This window comes from Channa argus, chromosome 7, assembly GCF_033026475.1.
Source record: "Channa argus isolate prfri chromosome 7, Channa argus male v1.0, whole genome shotgun sequence".
Classification (NCBI taxonomy): Eukaryota; Metazoa; Chordata; class Actinopteri; order Anabantiformes; family Channidae; genus Channa; species Channa argus.
Window position 1 is genome coordinate 15641192 of NC_090203.1, and position 20666 is coordinate 15661857.

At 37.8% G+C, this 20666-nt stretch overlaps 1 protein-coding gene across 3 annotated transcripts in view; it reads left to right on the plus strand.

Moving 5' to 3' along the window:
- Positions 1-20666, plus strand: part of col14a1a (collagen, type XIV, alpha 1a) — a 119592-nt gene that overhangs the window by 42595 nt on the left and 56331 nt on the right. For all 3 annotated transcript variants that reach the window (XM_067509043.1, XM_067509042.1, XM_067509044.1), the window contains exons 16-25: positions 1019-1158; positions 3321-3453; positions 3923-3958; positions 5081-5223; positions 7671-7803; positions 8885-9007; positions 10675-10824; positions 15190-15306; positions 17596-17742; positions 19387-19461. In XM_067509043.1, the coding sequence (XP_067365144.1) occupies positions 1019-1158; positions 3321-3453; positions 3923-3958; positions 5081-5223; positions 7671-7803; positions 8885-9007; positions 10675-10824; positions 15190-15306; positions 17596-17742; positions 19387-19461 (1197 nt within the window). The remainder of the gene's footprint in view (positions 1-1018; positions 1159-3320; positions 3454-3922; positions 3959-5080; positions 5224-7670; positions 7804-8884; positions 9008-10674; positions 10825-15189; positions 15307-17595; positions 17743-19386; positions 19462-20666) is intronic.

A 20666-nucleotide genomic window follows, 5' to 3' on the forward strand; every position in this document is an offset into this window, starting at 1 on the left:
CCAAACACAACCCTTACTGGTCATTGTGCTATTTTGGCAGTTTGCCCATCTCATTTACACCTCGGCATAAAAGTCTAGTCACATTAAAAGGTCATGTCACTGTCCCTAACTCTTCTGTCATGCTAACATATATTGATTTGTCTGAATCTTCCTTTAAGCTACACACATTTGCACTTCAGTGCTGAGTCAGCTGAATGGAATATATTTCTGGCAAGTACAGTAACTATTAAACTACTCACTCTAAAAAGCCGTGTTGATTTTATTTATCTCCTGGCAAACCTTGTTCAATGGCCCAGGTTTAAGAAAGGGAACTTTATGAACTAGCACAAATGTGTCAGCACTATTTAGGTTTTTGAGTGCACACAGGGAAATTGTGAGAACTTGCACAATTAGATTTCATCTCCATATTCTGTGATGCCGGAGTGTTTTGTGAGTTAGAAGTGATAAAATTGTTGAACAATCAATTAAAAAAACCTGTGCAGTAATTTAACTCCTACTACAAGTAAAGCGCCAGTTTTGTTCCCTGTCAGTGATTCTTCCATGTTCCAAAGTGAAGCCAGCTTATTATTAAATATACAACATCAGGTTTTTTACCATACATACATTGAGGTAGGATACGTAATACGCCTTATGTGTTGTAAAAGGAGCAATGCAGACGTGCAGAGAAAAAGTGCTTCTCAACATTAAGAGGTTCACAAACTTTCAAGCTATCTTTTTGCAGCTTGAGGTATTTGGCAAAACAAACATTCAATGAAGATTAAATCTAATGTTTGGATTAAGACAGTCAGAATAAGCATGGTTACTCCACAACAGTGGGAGTCACAGGGGAGGAAGACACACTGCAGAACACACTCTAGTTACGGCTATAAAATTACAGCCTAATCGGTAATGTATTAAAAGTAGTACATGGAAATATGTAAATATCTAACAGTAAAAGTTAAAAAAAAAAGTCTAGTGTTATATAAAAAGAAAGTAAAGTATAAAGTACTAAAAAGTATAGTCTGTTTCTGTCTGTCAGCTCCAGTTCCTGGTCCTCTGAATCTACACTCCAGTGATGTCAGCACAGAGAGTTTTGAGGTCAGCTGGGACCATTCAGCCAATGACATCAGCCTCTACAGGCTCTCCTGGGCACCTTTCACGGGTGGTGACACAAAGGAGGTCAGTATTTTGTAATTCCATTAAATTTGTCTCAGATAAACCACACTAAAGTATCCAACTATATAAACACACAGGATAACACTTCCATCATAGGTGGTCATTGAATATGTTGACAACAGGCACTTTAGGTCTCTGCATAACACTGAAGCTCAGCAAAAACATGTATTTTCTCTTCCTTCAGCTGACACCTATTACAGCTATAGAATTTGTAATTTAGCATGAACAGATAAATAACCAGTCCATGCATGAAGTCTGAATCCAACATTTAGCCAGTAGTCCACTTGTTATCTCTGTTTCCAGAAGAAGACGTGGCTGCACTCAAAGAGGGGTTCTACACTATAGACCCCCATATAAGCTCAACCACACTCATGTTAGCTGGTAAACCCCCTGGCATGGCTGAATATAAATAAAGGCTGAATAAATCTAGAAATTAATGGCTTGGGTGTTTTATTACCCTGATCTGGTGTTTAGAGACAGCTGGGAGGCAGCGATAGAGACCTTAGTGTGTGTGTTTATGTGTGTGCTTGTGTGTTTTGCTGAGAGTCATCAGAGCTGAAAATAACACTCTGGGGAGTTGGAGAGGTGGGCTGGTAATACAGCCAGCACAGAGAAAGAGATACACGCAGCTTTTCTCTCACCCACATACTGTACACATGTGCACACACAAACACATTTACATTCTCCACTGACTGCTTTGTACTGTCATATCTGAGAGGAGATTAAACCTAATACAATCCAACAGACACAGAAACAGCAAAAGACGAAAACTTTATGATAGTCTAGATAACAATAAGACTTTTGGGCATCGCATTGTCATGTTTGCATTCCTTTGTTGTGCTTTTTTTTGGGAAACGTATCTTCTTATTAATAAAATAACAAAATTGCCTCTTTAATCTGACAATTACCAGTAAGGTCAGTGCAGTTTTGTTCTTTACTTTCTTTTTTTTCGTTTGTGTTAAGGAGACAGGACTATAAAATATAGAAATGCATCTCAGAAATGGAAGACAATGAATGGGTAAAGATGCACTTGCTCCAGGGAAATCAGAAATTGCCAGCACCAGTGGTGAAATTTGCATAGAACTGTGCCTCAAAGGGCTCTGTAAAGAAACTAATTCCTGCACACAATCTGGTTATTGAGTCATCTACAGTAAATTCCAATTTTAGAGTTGCTCTCCATGGAGGCAAGCTGTACTTTTGATGACCTCTTTGTGTTTACCTTAGGGTTTAATTCGTTTCTGTGTTGTTCAAATTATAGCGGTCGTTTGGACTCCTGCAGGAGCCGTCGATTCAACTGGCTGTCCTGTTATATTCAGGGAAAACCACACTTTTCTGAATCACTAATACTGTAATCATCATCTTTATGGCTATAAATTGCCTTATGGAAATTTCTATTTTATGTCAAAGAGATACAGTATGAAGTGCATTTAAATACTTGATTGAATAGATCTTTATAGTTCATAATCCCTTCAGCTAAATAATATAATAATTTGAATAAAAAAAAATATAACAGACTGAAACACCAGCTTTTTAATATATGCACCACCATTTCCTGCTGCTTTCATGGTTGAAATTATGAGCACTGAAGCGATTTGTTATTTTTTGTTTTCTAACTGCTTTCTCTAGTAAAACTCATTGGTAACCTTGGTTTTGAAAGTCTGGTGTTGCAATAAGAGTATAAATAATCTTGTCAGGCTGTTTGTTAATGACCAAACTTTGGTCACATCTTGAGGGAAACTCAGGAAAATTGTCCTATTTTATTTCTGGGAAATATAGTTATAACATGAAAGTAAAAAACAAAAAAAAAGATTGTTCAAAATGATTTTTGTACTCTGTATGATTAAAAGTAAATTTAACTAATAACAAGGCAAGTTTCTTTGTTCTTCAACCTTCATTATTATTGGTTAAAACTGGCTGAAATCAACTAAGTCCTTTCCTACATAATAATGTTCAGCAAAACAGTTCACCAAAATGAACTGTTGTGAAACTGCAGAACTGCATTGCATAACAAGAAACATACTTAATTTAAAAACAGAAACATATTTTTGCAAATAACAGCCAAAGTCTTTCAGGAGTAGATTTTGAAATGACAATATTGTTCGAAGTCAAAAGTATGAGACTTAGACGTGTGTGTGTGTGTGTTTGTGTGTTTGTGTCTTTTATAGGTGATTTTGAGTGGAAGTGATTACAGATACTTTCTGACTGGGCTGAGTCCGTCTACTGAGTATGAAGTGATGCTGACAGCTATATTCAAAGATGAATCAGAGAGTGACACTGTCTCAGTTATAGAGACCACATGTAAGTAACTAAAGATTGTTTAAACATTTATGCTGTTACTAATTTGCAGTATTTGCTTTATTAAAGAATTACAAAACTTGAGAAAAGCACTATTATTAAAACTATAGAGAAAGTAAAAGAAGAATTATAATAAAAATCCCTGTGCTTGCAGTTATATTAAAATTAGCCTGTGACCTCACTAACCTTCATCACCATTGTGCTAGTGTCTAGTGAGAAAAGCAGAAGAGTCCAATCACATGACTTTTAGAATAATATATTTTGAATTTTATGCAACCTAACCTGAGTTAGTGCCCTGCATAAGCCGACTTTCATTGATTTGTTTGTCCAAGCTTATCTCAGAAGCAGAAAATCTATTTTGCTATCAATTATTTGTTACTTATTTTTGTCTAATTATCTTATTTATTGATACAAAAAGTTTTTCAGGAGAGTTTATATCCAATTATCTGACTTGAACTTTGTATTTCCCCAGTGGCCAAGACAACAACAATTGCTACTACAACCCCAGGTAAGTGTCCAAATTACTTTTGTGTAGACTCACACTCTCATTATTTACATGTATAATTATACCCAACACAACTGGACATGTGACACTGATTTAATATTGAGCCATTACGTAAATATTTTTGTTTGTAAGGTGAAAACCTTTAGGGTGTTGCTTTAGATTAGCTGTATGTGCCCAGCGAGCATCAGGCTAAGACCAAATGGTATTTGCTTAAAAAATACATACAGTTTTATTGCTTCAAGCCAAGGCATCTATCTTGAAAGTCTAAATGTGAAAGGCCTCACAGTTGACAGTGCCTGCACTTGTTGCCAGACAGTTACAGAAGCAAGTTTCATGTAGTTTCAGTCTTAGTTTCTCATTTAGTTTTAAGAATCACAACTACAATTACCAATGACTCCAAAGTTTTATATTTCTAAAACTAAAATAATGAAAACACTCTCATGTTAGATGCGGCTTGTTAAGAAAAGTTTGGAAAGTATTGTGTATTTACCAAGTTTGCTTCCCTCAGCGACAGTAGTTCAAACTCTATTTTCTCAGAGGTAACCTGGAGGCCATCTGGATTGAGTTTTGTATAAGGAGCAGACTCCAGCTAAACTAATCAGAGCAGTTTCACCACTGACTGCTGTAAAAACTCAAAAAGCAACATTTCCTTTATTTTCTGTTACGTGCCGGCTCACTGCTCAAGAAACAAATAACACATTTGCTTGCAGTGTAAAGGCTGAATAAAAGACACACAATTGCTTCTACTTTATAAACTCAAGGCTTGTTGTTAAAGGCTGCATTACTGTATGTATGATTTTAGACTTTAAAGTCAGTATTGAGTCTGAAGCATCTCAAAGCAAACACTTGTTTTAAACTCCAAACAGTGATCCTTAGCATAATATGGCCCCTGTGTGCCAGATTTTACTACAGCTTTATCATTCAGCACATCACAGCATGCCATCACTTTGAAAGTAGCTGGTATAATTTTACTTATACTGGCACTTTATTTGGCACTTTGACTGATATTTTTCCAATCCACATTAAAGGTGAGAAGGAAACTTGCTATAGCTTAAGCCAGGATTTTGTGTCAGTATTTGATGAACAAATTTTACAGTAACTGTTGTCTGTGATGTGGGGTGATAGTGGCACGTCAGGCTGTGAGAAACCTTCAGCTGAGCGAAGAGACCACCCAGAGCTTAGAGGCATCATGGGAGATGGAAGACCCTCATGTGGAGAGCTACAGGGTCTCATACGCCAGCCTCATGGGAGAGCACAAAGAGGAGTCTGTGAGTGGATCAAGTTGTGAGATATGACTTTCAAATAAAAATCATTTACAGATTGCAAATAATTACATACAGATTTAGCAGTTTAAGAACCATTTGCTGTAGACATTCTGGTTTTGTTCATTTGGATTTCTGATCTAATAATTTCTCAGCTGTTTTTAGATTCTTGTTACATATTAGCTGAAATATAAAATGTTAATCTCTCTCCTTCTAGTCTGCCATCACTTTGGGTATCATAAATCTCCAGCACATGCATTTAAACACACATACGCATCCTCTTGTGAGATGTGTACACTGATTATGTGAAACAGGCTAGAGCTGTGTTGAGGGGGAGGCTGTAGTTATTTCACACCTCCAACCAACTGGATTGTACTGCAGAGCGGTCAGTGTCAGGTCATCTGCTCCAATCAGAAAACTGATTACACTTTTAGTCCCAGTCCACTTGGCCTCTCCTTGCTGATCCCTCTATGTGTGGTAAGAGTCCTTGAGCTCAGTGCCATGTACTGACCCTGATCACTGATGCACACAAACACACAGACACACAAACATCCAGCTTCTCCCCTCCTTTCCGTCTGTCCCTCTATCTGTTTCTGTTTTCCTCTGCTTTCTCTTCGTCTTGTGTTCTCTCACACCACATCCCCCTATTTCAACCCCCTCTCCTTTTGTGTACCCCCCCGGTTTTAATTTTCCAATGTGGTGTCAGAGCTGTAGAAGATGGAGAGGCCAGGCCAAGCCAGAAGACATTCCATTATCTTTTCAGCACCCATTTACCTCACTGGGAGCAGAGATGGAGGGCAGCAGGAAGAAGAGCAAAAGAAACAGAGAGCAGTGTAAAAAGAAACAATAAACAGAGTAGGAGAGAAGCTTAAACCTGTCTGCCAGCTGATAGATAAGGGTTCCCTTCAGGTCGTGCATCTTTCTCAAAGTTTGGATGTGACACATAGAGGGCAGGACAGACACCACGGATAATTGTATGTGGTTCGTAAAGCGAGGGGTTCCTGCTTTGATGCTTGCAGGAGTTTCAGCACCTCAGTCAGAGTGGACAGCTCCACTGAAGGCACTGACAGATTTACCTGGCTTCACTTTAACACACCTCTCTTCCTGGGGATCAGTGCTGTTACAACAAAGAAAAGTAAACTCTCTGCCACTATTTAAGTCTGGTTTTGGAAAGCAGACACATTGTTAGATTGGTTTGTGATGTTTCATTTCACAAATGGGACAGTTAAATAAGAGAAACATTATCATTTCCTTTTGACAAAACAAAACCACACACTTCATAACTTTAGTTTTTGCAAATAATTTCAAATTAATTATAAATGTCAGTAGTTACCTGACAAATCATCTTCACCTCACTGCAGAATACAAAGTTTCTCAATTTTCTCACTTAATGTACTTTCATTTCGTCAACTACCTGAGAGGGTTGTGCAGAGTGTGGTGGCATGTAAATAGAAAACCAAAGCTGTATTGTAGCAGGAAGAGGGACAACTGTTTCAGAGTCTAACGCTAGTGCTAGCTTAAAGTTGCAGATTTAGGGACCTCACAACTCTATCACATTAGGTTCCTGAGATGATGTGGAACTGTATATGTGCTTTTAAGTATTCTGAACATTTAGGTCAACAATGTACAAAACAGTTGCCAAGGCAAATGCCAAGGCTTTTAGAAACCTTGAATGCCTAAAGATACATGATAAAAAAAGCAAAAGGCATCCTCAGACAAAGCAAGTGGAGTAAGTGGACCTTGCATGAAGGTACTTTTTATAGTCAAAAATGAATTCATAGTTATGTTTTTAGATTTAATAATATGAAATGGCATCAGTCTTAGTTATGTTTTCCTTAGAGTCAGTGTTCCAGATATGGTTGTATGGTAAAATAGTAACAAGAAAGTATCTAATTTAAATGTAGGGATACTTTTAAAACCTAAACATAGACACAGAAAAAGAACCAACTCTAACATCTATAAATAAAAACCTAGCAGTAATGGGTTTTTCTTAGCTCTTTTCTGTCTGTTACTCAGAGTATATTGACTAAACTGAGGTGAGCAGAATCCTTGAACAGCTGTGGTTATAACCCCTTAAGGTATACGTAGCATTTTGCAGGCCTTTTCTGTTTCACCTTATTAAGCCTGCCCTTAATCTTTCCCTCCAAATGTCAATGTAAAACACCTTAAAAGAACATCCAACTCTTTACCTAGTCTGCTGTATGGTGCATGTGTCCTGATGTATTTGTGTTGTTGTGGGTGTGGGTGTGGGTGTATGCGCTTAAAAGTGTGTCTCTTATTTGTATGCCTCTAGCCTGTTGCCTATGTGCTGGGTAATCCCAAGTGAGCAGAACTCATCATTACTTTAAAAGTCCCTGTACTCTCCCACTCCTTCCAATGTGCCTTGAATGTGTATATGTATTTGTGTGTGTGTGTGTGTGTGTGTGTGTGTGTGTGTGTGTGCGCGCGCCTAGATTTTAGTTCACAGTGGTCAGACGAGAGCAGTGGTTCAGCCTTTACTATCAGACACACAGTACAAAGTGACAGTGACACCAGTGTACACAGACGGAGAAGATGGCATCAGTGCCACTGCCCTGGGAGCTACATGTAAGTGTTACAAACCTCCAACACATGGACACACACACACACAAACACACACACATGAACACGGTCAAGTCTTCAGCAGCTCTAAGTTCAGGAGAACACATCTGACAAAAGGGAAAGCTAATGAAAATACATTTTATTGCAGCAAGCAGAATGTTCATTTCCATTGCATTAACTTCATGTTCATTTATGTTCTTGAAGGACAATGTAAATTAAAGCCATGATAAATACTAATGCATTCTTTATTGTCTGTATGAAGGCCATTCATAATTACAGCCGCTTCTTTCATTAATGGGATGATTAAATTATTTTGCTTAGCTCAAATTTATTCACCCCACGATTCTCTTGATTTCCTTTCATAAAGAGTAGTTATTGTCTCCCCGTACAGAGAATTGAAATGTCAGATGAAATATGTCATCTTTTTAGGCTGCCATATCTCACCATATTGCAAATAAAAACCTCTTCCTAGCTTGGAAAGCAGCGTGACAATATATCAGAGCCAAGGCACACTTCATGTACAGTGAGACTTAATTTAATATGTTTGAGGGAAGATAACACTCTTCTCACCTAAATCAGGCTCCACAGGAATTTACATCCCTGTGGATAACTCAACACTCCTGTCACAGTTTGTTGGAACAAATATGTCAGCAAAGTATATGCACAGGGCTGTTCTTTGGTTTTCTTGTGATAAACAAGTTATAGATCAAATTAAGAACAGTGGTTGAATCTCTGTGTAGCACCATCAACCTGCTCAGATTTCCACTCTATTCAGATCTAAAGGATTACTTTGTTCCGAGGCCCCGCTAGGCAGATCCGCTGATCTGAAATCATGTTTCTTTTGAGAACTCTCTGAGGCCAACCAATTGCATTGATATCTGCTGTCTCATTTCCTGGAATCAATAGATTCACTATACACACTTAGAGGAAATACAGCAGGTTAAAAAAACAAAACACTTACCCTTTCAAAAATGTGTTACAAAAGCCCTAAATCATATACAACCCCAACCCATGTTTTGCTATGCTTATTACTTTTACCTAAAATTAAGTTATTGACTCACTTTGATTTTATTTTGTCTTATGGCAGTGCCCTTTTTGTCTCCCGAAAACCTCCACGTGTCAGAGGAGTGGTACAACCGCTTTAGGATCACTTGGGATCCACCTGGGCCTCCTACAGTGGGTTACAGGATCATCTACAAACCCATTAATGGTACAACTAAACAAACACACATACTCATCCTACCATGATTTGTATAAATTAGTAATAATCCCAAAATAGGCCTGTAAATTAAGATTGTGGAGATAAGGTAGTCCTTGCTCTTTTTAATAGAATTTCTTTTTTTTCTTTTCTTTCCTTTTTCTTTTTTTTTTGTGGTAAAGAAAGCCCCAAAATAGTCATACTGTGATACAGTCATACTGTGTTTCCATCTCACACAAGTACCTTAAACAAGTACCAAGTACCTTAAACAGTATCTTAAACAATGTGTTTTCTTTACATCGCGTGTCTGTCACAGCCTTTTATAAACATACTACTCAACTAGTTGTGGGAGGACCAACCTGTGACGAACTTGTGACAGGCGCATCGTAGCTGAATAACCAAATAGCTCTCATGGTGTTTTGGCTTTTCTGATAGTGACTTCTTACTTTTTCTTTTTGACAAGAGGCCTCAAGGAAAACATCAGCGATCCAGAGCTAAAATAACACATTACCTCTATTAATTTATTTATTGTCTTGAAACATCATCTTTTCTGCTGCTGCCGCCGTGGTAATAGATTCATCTGTCCAAGACAAGGTTCAAAACTTTATAGTTTCCACATCTTTTTTTACTTATCTAAACACAATTACCGTGTCTCTGTGCATTCAAGCAGACAGGCTGCATTAATCTGATTAAGTTAAAGGGATATAACTTTCAGCAGGCTGCTGTTTTCACTGTGAGGGAAGAGAGGTGCTGGTGTGCACATTCCTACACCCGCACACAGATATTTACCTAGTATACTTTTAAACCATTATTTGTTCCACAGTGGGACAATGTATGCACAATCCCACTTCATGTAGCAAAAGCATAAATGTGAACTCACCTCCTTAAATGCATTGACACAAACACACAAATGTACACACAGACTATTTGCTATTAAACATTGTTCCAGTGGGCCATGCGTGTGTTGATTTTGTTAGTTTGTTAATTTGTCCCCGTTGCACATATGAAGGATTGTTATTATTTTTTAAAGATCTTTACAGCAGCGGTTTGGAAATGCTGTATTCATAAAGTTTCTTTTTTAATTATATCTTCTTTTACTTTAGTTGTCTAGAGAAAAATTAGTGTGTGCTCACATAGTTATGTATGGGTAAATGCTTCATTGTGAGGGTTTGTCAGTATCTAACTTATAACATGTCTATCAAATATCTGCAAGCGCAGATATGTGATAGGCATGTTAGGCATGCTCTCAAAATAATTTTATACAGACATTAATTAAAGCAGCTCCTTATTTCTAGTACCACTGATTTTGGTGGCCTATACAAAGCACTGGCAGATTGCTGTAGCTGCTTCCGTCAGGTTAACACTGACTGAAAATGCTGTTTGCAGCTGATGTTTCCGGCTGACTGGTTTCAAAACAAGAACCCTGTCAAGTGGGATCTTAAAATACACACATAACGATTTGATACACCATGTTACTGGTGAGAAGTCAGGACGCTGGCTCAGGCCCCTAACCATTATCGAACAAGTTTCAATTCTAAAGTGGTTTTGCACAATCTCAACTCTGTGTCTACAGTATGTTTGTGTTTATTTGGTTTGTAGTGTGCTTTGGTAAATATGGTGACATTTCCCAGTTTTTGATTTCCTAGATTTCCTATTTGAGTTATGTTTGTTGATGTCAGTTCCAGGACCGGTTTTGGAGACCACAGTGGGTGAAAATGTGAACTCCATGATCCTTCCAAATCTACTAAGTGGGACAGGGTACGGTGTTCAAGTGACAGCTTCCTACCCTGCAGGACAAAGTCAACCACTGCTTGTGAATGCTATGACATGTAAGCAGCTTTATCACTCAGCAGAAAAGACCACTCACACTTTGTTGTAATTGTACAGTGTAAAGTGCTAACACATCAGGTTGCAGAATCAGACACTTCATATCATCGTTCCTCATTGCGCATAGTTGAAAAAACATATTGTGTATTGACATGACTTTCAATTCAGAAGACAGTCAAACTGAACAAAGAAAAGGTTAATAATAAAAAGTTTTATAAGAACGAGATCTTAATCATAATTTTAACTTGAGCTTCCACTGAGGATAGCCTGATGTACTTTTGGAAAATTTCAAAATGACCCGTAATGGAGGCATCACCACTGGTCTAAAGTTGTCAAAAGAGACTGTGTGAGACAGAGGCAGCTGCAGAAAAGCAAACTAGTTTGAGAAAAGTGGGAAAGGTACAACATGTGTATTAACTGCGTGTTAATTTCCACTGATACTTTAGCAAACAGACAGATAGACAGAAGGATATTAAAATTCCACAGTCTCCCAGCGAGAACAATCCCTTTTGCATATAGATTTGGTATCAGTAGGTTCAGTAAAACCTAATGCGGGTTATTACACCTGTTTCATTCTATTAAAAAGAGAGAGGCAGGAAGTGAGAGGGCAAGAGACCCACCTCAAGCGAGAGACCTCCTCAAACCCCCCCTGGCAGGCTATGAAAATAGTGCTGTGTCACCATCACCAAACATTTTTCTCAACTTTTTGCCTTCTGAATTTCTGGTTTTCAGCTGTATGATCATATTAGAAAAGCTACTGTTGTCTTTGGGGCTTAATGTCTTATTGGCCAGAAGGGACTCAAAACATGAGTAGGGAAAAAAAATTACAAATCCTAAATTTCAGTAGCTCATACATTTCTCTTGTTTTTGTACTCAGCAAAAACACGTATGCTTTTTTTTTGTTTCTATGTTCTTCAACTTTCAGGAAATATGTTGATTGTAGGGGTGGGGCAATGCCTCCAGGTAATTACAAAAATATGTCGATTTATGAAACATGTCTCGACGGGCTAGAAATTTACGCTACACAAAAACCAGTATCTGTGACAATAAGGAAATTACCTCACAGTGTGAGGACTAAAATATAAATATTTGTTTTCTGACATTAATGTATATGAATTAATCAAGACACAAATGAGATTAGAGAATAGGAAAATAAACTTGTGGAGCAGCTTCTTCACTTCACAGTTTGAGCGAGGGTGGAGCTCAGCCAAGTGTCCCTGTCTTCAGAAGAGAGGGAGCAGACAGCTCAGGTAAACAAGAAGCTTCAAAAAAAACATCAGCGATCCAGAGCTAAAATAACGCATTAATTTATTTATTCTCTTGAAACATCATCTTTTCTGCTGCTGCTGCAGTGGTAATGGTACAAAAGAAGACAAGGAGGGAAAATTCTTGACTTTCTGCACTCCCCAAGCCGCATTCCTTTATATAGAACATAAGAACAGTAAAAGGAGTATTTTAATAACATCATGTTTATCCATCCATTCATTATCTGTATCCGCTTCTTCATTTTATGAGTGTGGGGGTCTGGAGCCTATCCCAGCTGTCATTGGTGGAGAGGCAGGGTACAACCTGGACAGGTCTCCAGTCTATCTTGGAGCTAACACACATAAAAGACAGACAAACATTTACACTCACATTCAAACCTACGGGCACTTTAGTCACCAATTAACCCAAAATGCATGTCTTTGGATGTGGGAGGAAAACGTAGTACTGGAGGAAACCCATGCAAGCATGAGAAGAACATGCAAAGTCCAAACAGAAAGGCCACAGCTGGCTATAGATTGAAACCAGGGACTTTCTAGCTGCGAGGTGGCAGCTGCCCACCTTCATGTTTAGCTTTTCAGCTATTTTCAGAATTTTTCTGGATTGACTGTAGGTTTTCTACTCTGTTGATCGAGGTTTGAAAAAATTCTCAGCAGAACACATATTTTCTCACAGACAAATAATTCACATTGCACTTATACAATTTTTTGAGATGTAACAGATTTGCCCATTGTGTAATTTATTGTACATATTTGTTCTGTGCCTGTAAAAAGATTCTGATTTATTAAGTGGATGTATTCAGTCATTTTTCATTCTAACAGGGGAGGTACAGTCACTTATTTCCCAGGGTGCACTGCATTCATTGCAGCCTCACCATGGCAGTCAACTGGCACGAATATTTCAATAAATCACATATACAAGCATGTAGCTTAAATGATTATTAGTACCATGAGGAACATTGAATGAAATTAAACCATTTTGCCCAAAATTAAGTTTTATGTAGTTTTTGTTCTGTAGCACTTTTTTACAATAAAAGTATTGCTGTGCTCTGTGGTCTAAAGAAAGTTTGTAGAATTATCACAATGTCAAGAAAAGAGAACAAGTTATTTTAAAGGGTGTTTGAGTGGAACTCCCTACTGTGACCAGATAACATAAACAGAAGCAAGCAGAACCTACTTTTTGCATCTTTCACTTTTTCCTTTCACCTTCATTCATTCTTTTATATCAATTTATCCTAGTTTTCTTTGCTTTGCATGCAGTACTTCCACTTAAGTGAGGCAATGTATTCTCACGAAAACACATGTTTTCTTAGACACATGTTGCCGACAAAAGTGGTCAAGACGTGTCTCAGATATTCATCAAAAAAGGAAATATACTTGATATGTTGCAGTAACCATTAAATTGGCTTCGGGACATTATTGGTCTGTCTCCCACTCAGCATATAACTAAAACAAACTGCTATCCTGCAGGTGATTTGACTGCAGCAACATAGTGTCTGTTTCTATATACTAATATAAATCTCTCTCTCTCTCTCTCTCTATATATATATATATATATATATATATATATATATATATATATATATGTATATTCACATTCAGGTGCCAATGTGCATGTACATTCATGTTTGGGTGTAAGGTTTTTGCGAGTTTTTGCATAATATTGAAAGAAATGATGGGTTGTCATATGCATTATTCACTAGTATTTAAAATAAAGCACCTGCCATATGGTCCCAGAATGAAATATCCATTTACTGGTGCTGCAGCCAAGTTTATTTTATAACATCAGCAAATTCTGTTAACAAGGGGACAGAATGAGAGAGAGAGAGAGAGAGAGAGAGAAAGCAAAAGAGAGGAAAACAGAAGCACTAGCTCCAGGGAGGTTTGCTTGTCTATGACGCACTGAAATCTCTCTACCAAACAAGCTTCGGCTATTTAAATTGCTCATGGTGTTTTGCATTTTGCTGCATCATTGTTTCTACAAAACAGTAAAATGTCAGTCCTGACTAATTTTGTACCTTATATACAAGTGGCGTGGAAACTGCAACTGTACTGTATCGATGTCCATAAAATTAAACTTTATACATGGATGGCAGTGGCTCAGTTGGTAGAGTGGCCACATACCATAGGGTCGGAGGCGATCCGGCATAAAAACTGTCTCAAATCAACATGCATACAAATGTTTCGCTGTGGCGACCCTGAACTCACAGGATAAGCCGAAAGGACTAAAAGAAACAAAAAACAAAAACATGGATGGCACACTACTGACTCAAATATTTAGTTCAAATATTCTATTTAATGGATAAAGCAATGTTGATATGACCTTCACTTTTTCCTTAGCCTGCCCCCCACGCAGAGTACTGACCCTGAAATTTAAATTTATACCTCTTTCGTAGATAAGTAAAAAGTACATTACATGATTTAATGCTCTCTTTAACCATTTTACCTACCAATTCATCAGAATGACAAAAACAACCCAGATTTCTTTAAAATTATTTGAATCATTAATATATCTAGGCAAAGTATGAGCTTTAGTATTAACATAAATAAAATGCAAAGTAGCCTTAATGAATATGGTTTGTATTAAGTAGCCCAAATAATTCATGGCTTGCGCAAGTCCAGATTACTCTGGTCATCTGGTGGATGGAGGACCTAGGCAGTGGATAAAAATGTCACTAGGTTCAATAGTTTGTCAGAACATTTATAGGAAAGCTGTCACCTAGAAAACTGTAAAATATGAGCTCAAAACTATAATTAAATGTCCTTTATACAGTAATTTACAACTGCATTCTGCAACCCCCTTAAAAGGACAATAAGAAAGTAATTAATGTTACAAAGCTTAACTTCAATATTTGGCTTCATTTAATTCTTTAGTTGGGAGTGGGACTACTGTGAAATTTGCCCAAACAAAATATGACTATACTGTAGAGTGTTGTGCCACACATTGTTATGTCTCATAAGATAGTTATATGATTTAGTTAAGATATGTGATTATGTGTAATTCCAAGAAAAGTGTCTTGTCTGTACATTGGTCTGTAATCGCTTTCATTCCAAGAAATGAAACAATTTAAATTGGTAATTTCCTTTCTTTTTAACTCTCTTTAGTGTCCCTGGCAGTCTCTGGTTTGACATCGTACCAAGTGCGTCACAACAGCCTGTGTGTCCAGTGGCAGCCTCTGCTACATGCCACATTATACAGAGTCTCCATACAGTCTACGCTCAGTAAGTACATTTGTACTTGGTTGTATGACAGTGTTTGAGAGTGTTTTTTTCTGTGTGTATATGTGCATTAGTTTTTGTGGTAGCTCACTCCAAGTGGTAGTTTGATTGACGTATCTGCTTGGAATTGAAATTAAGCGTAACTTCTCCTTAAATGTTGTCCTAAACACTATGTTATCCTATCTCAATCATCCCAGCATGTTTTAGTGTTACACATTTTGAGAAACGTGGCTTCTGCCAGATAAGTGACTGGAATGTAATTTAGTAAGTAAATCAAAAGTTTTACTAGAGTTGTGGTATTGGGTGAGTTTGCTGGATTTAAAGCCAAACTCTGAATATGTTTCCTTATAGATTTAGAGTCTGTCTTTGTAAAACTTCTCCTCCGTTTATTAACAAGTCAGCTTAGGACTTTAGGAGGTGTTCAGTGTCACATGTGGTGGTTGCATTTATCTTTCACTGTCATCTGGATTCATACTGATATGAGCCTCTGAGTAAATAAGTGAAATAGTCTTTTGTCATTCTCACATGGGACTGGTTTACATTCTAAAGAATATTAATACATTTCTAGTCTGCAGAAAGAAGGGAAATACATGTGATATCCACAAGATTTCTCCCTAGTAAACAACAGTCGAGGAAACTGCTTTGAGAATAGCCCATGTCATCACATCAGAAATAAAACCAATGAAGACAGAGTATGACCTTTAGAAGATGTTTATTACATAGATCACTGAGTTATTAAAAGGAAAAAGAGACAGGAAGGAAGAAAAGGGGGTATTTGGAAAAAAAAAGAAAAATATCTACCAAAACCTGCTTTAATGTAATTAAGCAGCAAAAGGAAACTCCTTCGGTTTTCCTTACCTCAAATCCATTGTCTATTTGGTGTACTTAATAATAAAATTATTTATATAATAATAATATTATTATTAATAAAACCTTTACACAGTTCATCCCATCAACAAGAGAATATCTATCTATATATCTGAGACCACAGTGTTGGTGGGATTAATGTCACTAACAACTTCAGCAGTAAAAACACTTAATATGTGTATGAAGGGCGACTGGACCCTCCACCATCGAGGAAAAAAGAATCAAATGTTGTTCAAACTGAAGATAAAATAAGACAGTGCCTCTGTCCAGTTTACATGGTTGGAGCTGCGTTGTAGACATTGTGGACATAAATAAAAAAATACAGGATTTATGTCATTTTATTGTCTTGTACTGCCAAAAAAGAGCAACGCAAAAAGTAGGAGTGGGGAAGATTACTTCCCTCCTGTGCTGTTTATCTCTGCGTCTCTCTCCTGCCTGAGCAGTAGTCAGATATTCTAGCTGGAGTTTAGAGATTTGGTTTAATCCACACAGAGCCAACCAGCTGCTTAAACACCTTCTCAGATGAAAAAGTGCAGCCTCTCAGTGACAGCTGTTTCTCTAAACTTTATTATCTATGGCTGTTTTCTGGGTGGAGGACAGGCTCATTTGTCACTCTTTAAGATGAGAGACACATTAGGAAATAGAATTAGACGAGTGAAACTGGCAAATGACAGCTATTAGTGTGTATGTGTGCAGTTGTGTTTCCACTTTCCGATTTGTCCCATTTTGCCTTTCAACATAAATTTTCATTACTTTTTTTCACTGTCTACTACTACAGATTTTCCAAATAAACATAAATTGAAAATGCTTGCAGTCTGCAATTGACAATTGACAAGAGAAAAAAATAGAAATCAATAATGCAAATAATTTAATTTTTCAGTGTACATAATGATGTTTTCCCACAGTTTTAAACATCTGAATTGTTAACTTCATTATTGCTGAGTAAAGCTGTATGCAGCTGATCACCTCATTGTGTTTGTTTACATGTAATATTCATCTGTGATAAACCTGCCACGAGGTTTATCAGAATTAATATTGTTCTTCACTGAGGAAACTTAAGTCTGATGCTGAAAAGTTGCAATATAAGCTCTAAATACTACCTTCTTTTAAACTGAAGAGCCTGTTCGAGGACAGCGAATAATTGCAGCATTTGTGCTTCAGTAGCTAACCTTCATTGTGCCCTTTAGCAAGGCACCTTTGCACCTGACTGCTCCAAATAATACTGCTTAGATTATAACTATGAAGGAGAGCAATTATACTCAGCAGCTTTCAGGCCTGAATATGATACAGTAAGAGCATAGCTGTAGAACAGGAAATGTGCTGTGTAATTAAAGTTAATTCATTCAGGAGCTATTGAGGTATTTGTGCTGTTGAACACCTCTTGATCTGAACTTCAAGTCATTTTTGTGTTTTGTGTGCTTGCAGATGGTCAGAGGCAGGAAGTGAGCTTAGGAGGCAGTGCTTCACGACAGTGCTTCTATGACCTCACCCCCAGCAGCCAGTACCAGATCAGCATTCAGACGCAGATGCAAGAAGTGGAGGGGCCCTCTGTCTCTATCACTGAAATGACATGTATGTTGCTCAAGTTTTCTGTATATACTCACATGATTATGTTCTCGTGTATTGTACTGAACTGGTAAGTGTAAGTTGCTTCCATTTTATGAATCTGAATTCATAAAATGAATGAAAATGAATCTGAATCTGTAAGAGGGTGACTCACACACTTCATTTTTTGTCCATTATCACTCACTTATACTTTTCTCCTTTATTGCTCAATTTTCTTCCCATACCTAATTTTCCCCCATTAATCCTTCCAATCTCTCTGAACATCGCTTTCTCCATCTGTCCATCTGTCCCTCTGTAGCCACCTTCTGCCACACTCCTGTCTCATCTCTGCAACTTTCTCTTCTACATCCAGCTTTCTGTGGTCAGTTTCTCTCTGTTTCTCCCTCGCTCTTCCCCTGTCTCTCTCTCTCCTTGAGGAGATAGATTCTGTTGTTGCAGCTCATTGATCAGCTGATGGGCTGAGGTGAACTTCACAGCTCCAGGGACTAGGAGGGCACAGCTCACAACCAGGGTTATAGATAGATATGGCCTTTAGAAGCACACAAACACACACACTCTCTAACTAATGTTGTTGATCCACAATTTGTTCTGTAGACAGCTGTGGATTAAATTCTACAGTAGCCTCTGCAGGTTGGTCTTATCAAACATCGCAGGTCTCCTACGTAAACACCCTTCACTGAAGTACCACAGTCTTAACATTTCGATATTATCTAGAAAATGTAAAATTGCTCATTATTCCGAATGGCTTTAGAGTGCTGAAACATGATTGAGATCTTACGGTGTCATTATTATGCATCACATTGGAGTTTTAATGGTGTTGCTGGTGTAGATGGAAATCATTTTTTACCTTATACTCTTGGGTAGTTTATTCTGTACGAATATGATATAATTTACAAATTGATCACATATTTCACAAAATGTTCAAACTGTTTTTGTTTCTGCATTTTTATTATGTTTAGGATTAATTTTAAATGGATAAAATCGATCTACGTCTTAATGACTAAGTGAAAACATGAGGGCACAGAGCTAAATGACATTTGCCACAGCAAAGCAAACAAGGCAAAGCTAAGAAACTAAAGTTTACATCCATTCATCCATTATTTGTGACCACTTAATTTGTTCCGCGCCACAGGGGGCCGGGGCCTATCCCAGCTGTCACTGAGTAAGAGGCAGGCACAGGTGACCCTGGACAGGTCTCAAGTCTATCTAACGCCAACACAGAGAGACATACACAGCCAGACACCCATTTACACTTACATTCACACTTATGGGCAATTTAGAGTCACCAGTTAACGTAACATACATGTCTTTGGACTGTGGAAAAAAACGTACCCGGAGGAAAACCACACAAGCATGGGAAGAATATGCAAACTCCACAGAGACCACAGCTGGTCAGTGGATTCGAATCGGGGCCCTTCTCGCTGTGATGTGGCAGATAACCACTCTACCTCTGTGCTGCCCACAAACTTTACAGTTATTTGCTAATAATCTTTTTTATCTCAAAACTTTACTATATAGGTAGGAAGGTAGGGAAGTGCATGTGCTATGTGGTCAGCAGAGAAACCCGATGATGGTCCCACTTGTCAATGCCATCATGACTGATGTCCTTGTCATTTTTCTCTGTGTGTTTGTTTGTGTGCGTTCATCCAGCGCCTGCTCCCACTCAACCTCCTACTGAACCACCCACCACAGAGCCTCCTCCAACTATCCCGCCTGCTAAAGAAGGTGACTATGAAGAATAACACACACACACACTCTCCTACTAGTGTTGGATACAGTCATTACAGTTACAGTAATCATTTTTTACCATCAGTAATTGAAACCTGCAAACCATTACACTTAATGTAACATATACAGACTTTTACTTTTCAAATGTGAAAATTTGAGTGCCTTCATTAATCAGTGAGACCTGTTATACTGTAGATACTTGCTACCAAAGGATTTTGATTATGTCTGGGGGCCAATAACGTTATAATTCGAACAATGCTAAATACACACTGTACGCAAACAGTGACTTTGTCCATACACAACTGTGAACTATGTTTAGTTACAAAAGTCACATAGGCAACAAAATCAAGTGGGATAAACATAAGATAGGGGGAAAAATGTAAAAACAATTCTTACACAGAAAGATAAGAAGACATTTAATTTAATTTTACACTATTACTGTGTGAAATATTCTCAGGGTTCTGTGGGCTGCAGTGGTACCAGTAAATGATGAACTATTGTCACTGTAGAACATTTTTCTAAATGGCCTAACATATTATTAGAAGTACACTAAGTTCCTTCTCCTCTGTTCATACTATGTTCTTGTCTGGTGGGCTCAGGTAAAAGGTTGTCCTACACCACAAACCCCTCACACATGACCCTACACACCTGCTGAGTCTGTCTGTAAGCATTTGTGTCAAAGTTTCTGACCTTTGTTAGACCACTGCCTCTATCTGTAATGACAGGCAACCTTTACTCAGGACAGAACCACAAAGGCAGAGGGAAAGAGATAGCAAGGTGCTTGTTGTTTGTCTGTAAGATAGTAAAACATCATGAGCAAGAAAATGAATCAAAGTGATAGGCAGGATGAGAAAAACAAGTAGTGACAGGGCTGCAGAAAGAAACCAGAGGGGTTCTGGCACAAACAGACACAGGGAGAGAGACATACTGTAGTGGTAGCAATAGAAAGAAGTGAGAAAAAGATTAAAAGGAAAGACAGAGAGAAAATTATTGAAAACGGTGGATGTTCAAGACAGATTCTAACACATGGGGAATAAAAAAATCTTATTATCACAGCTTTTAACAGAAACAGCCATAAAACTTGTAATCAAAACATTTTCCATCTGACCTTTACCTCGGCATTTCTGACATGTACAAGAGCTCCACTCCACTCTGGCAAAAAAGTAGAGTAAAAGCAAGTGTCTCTTATTTTTCTCATTCTT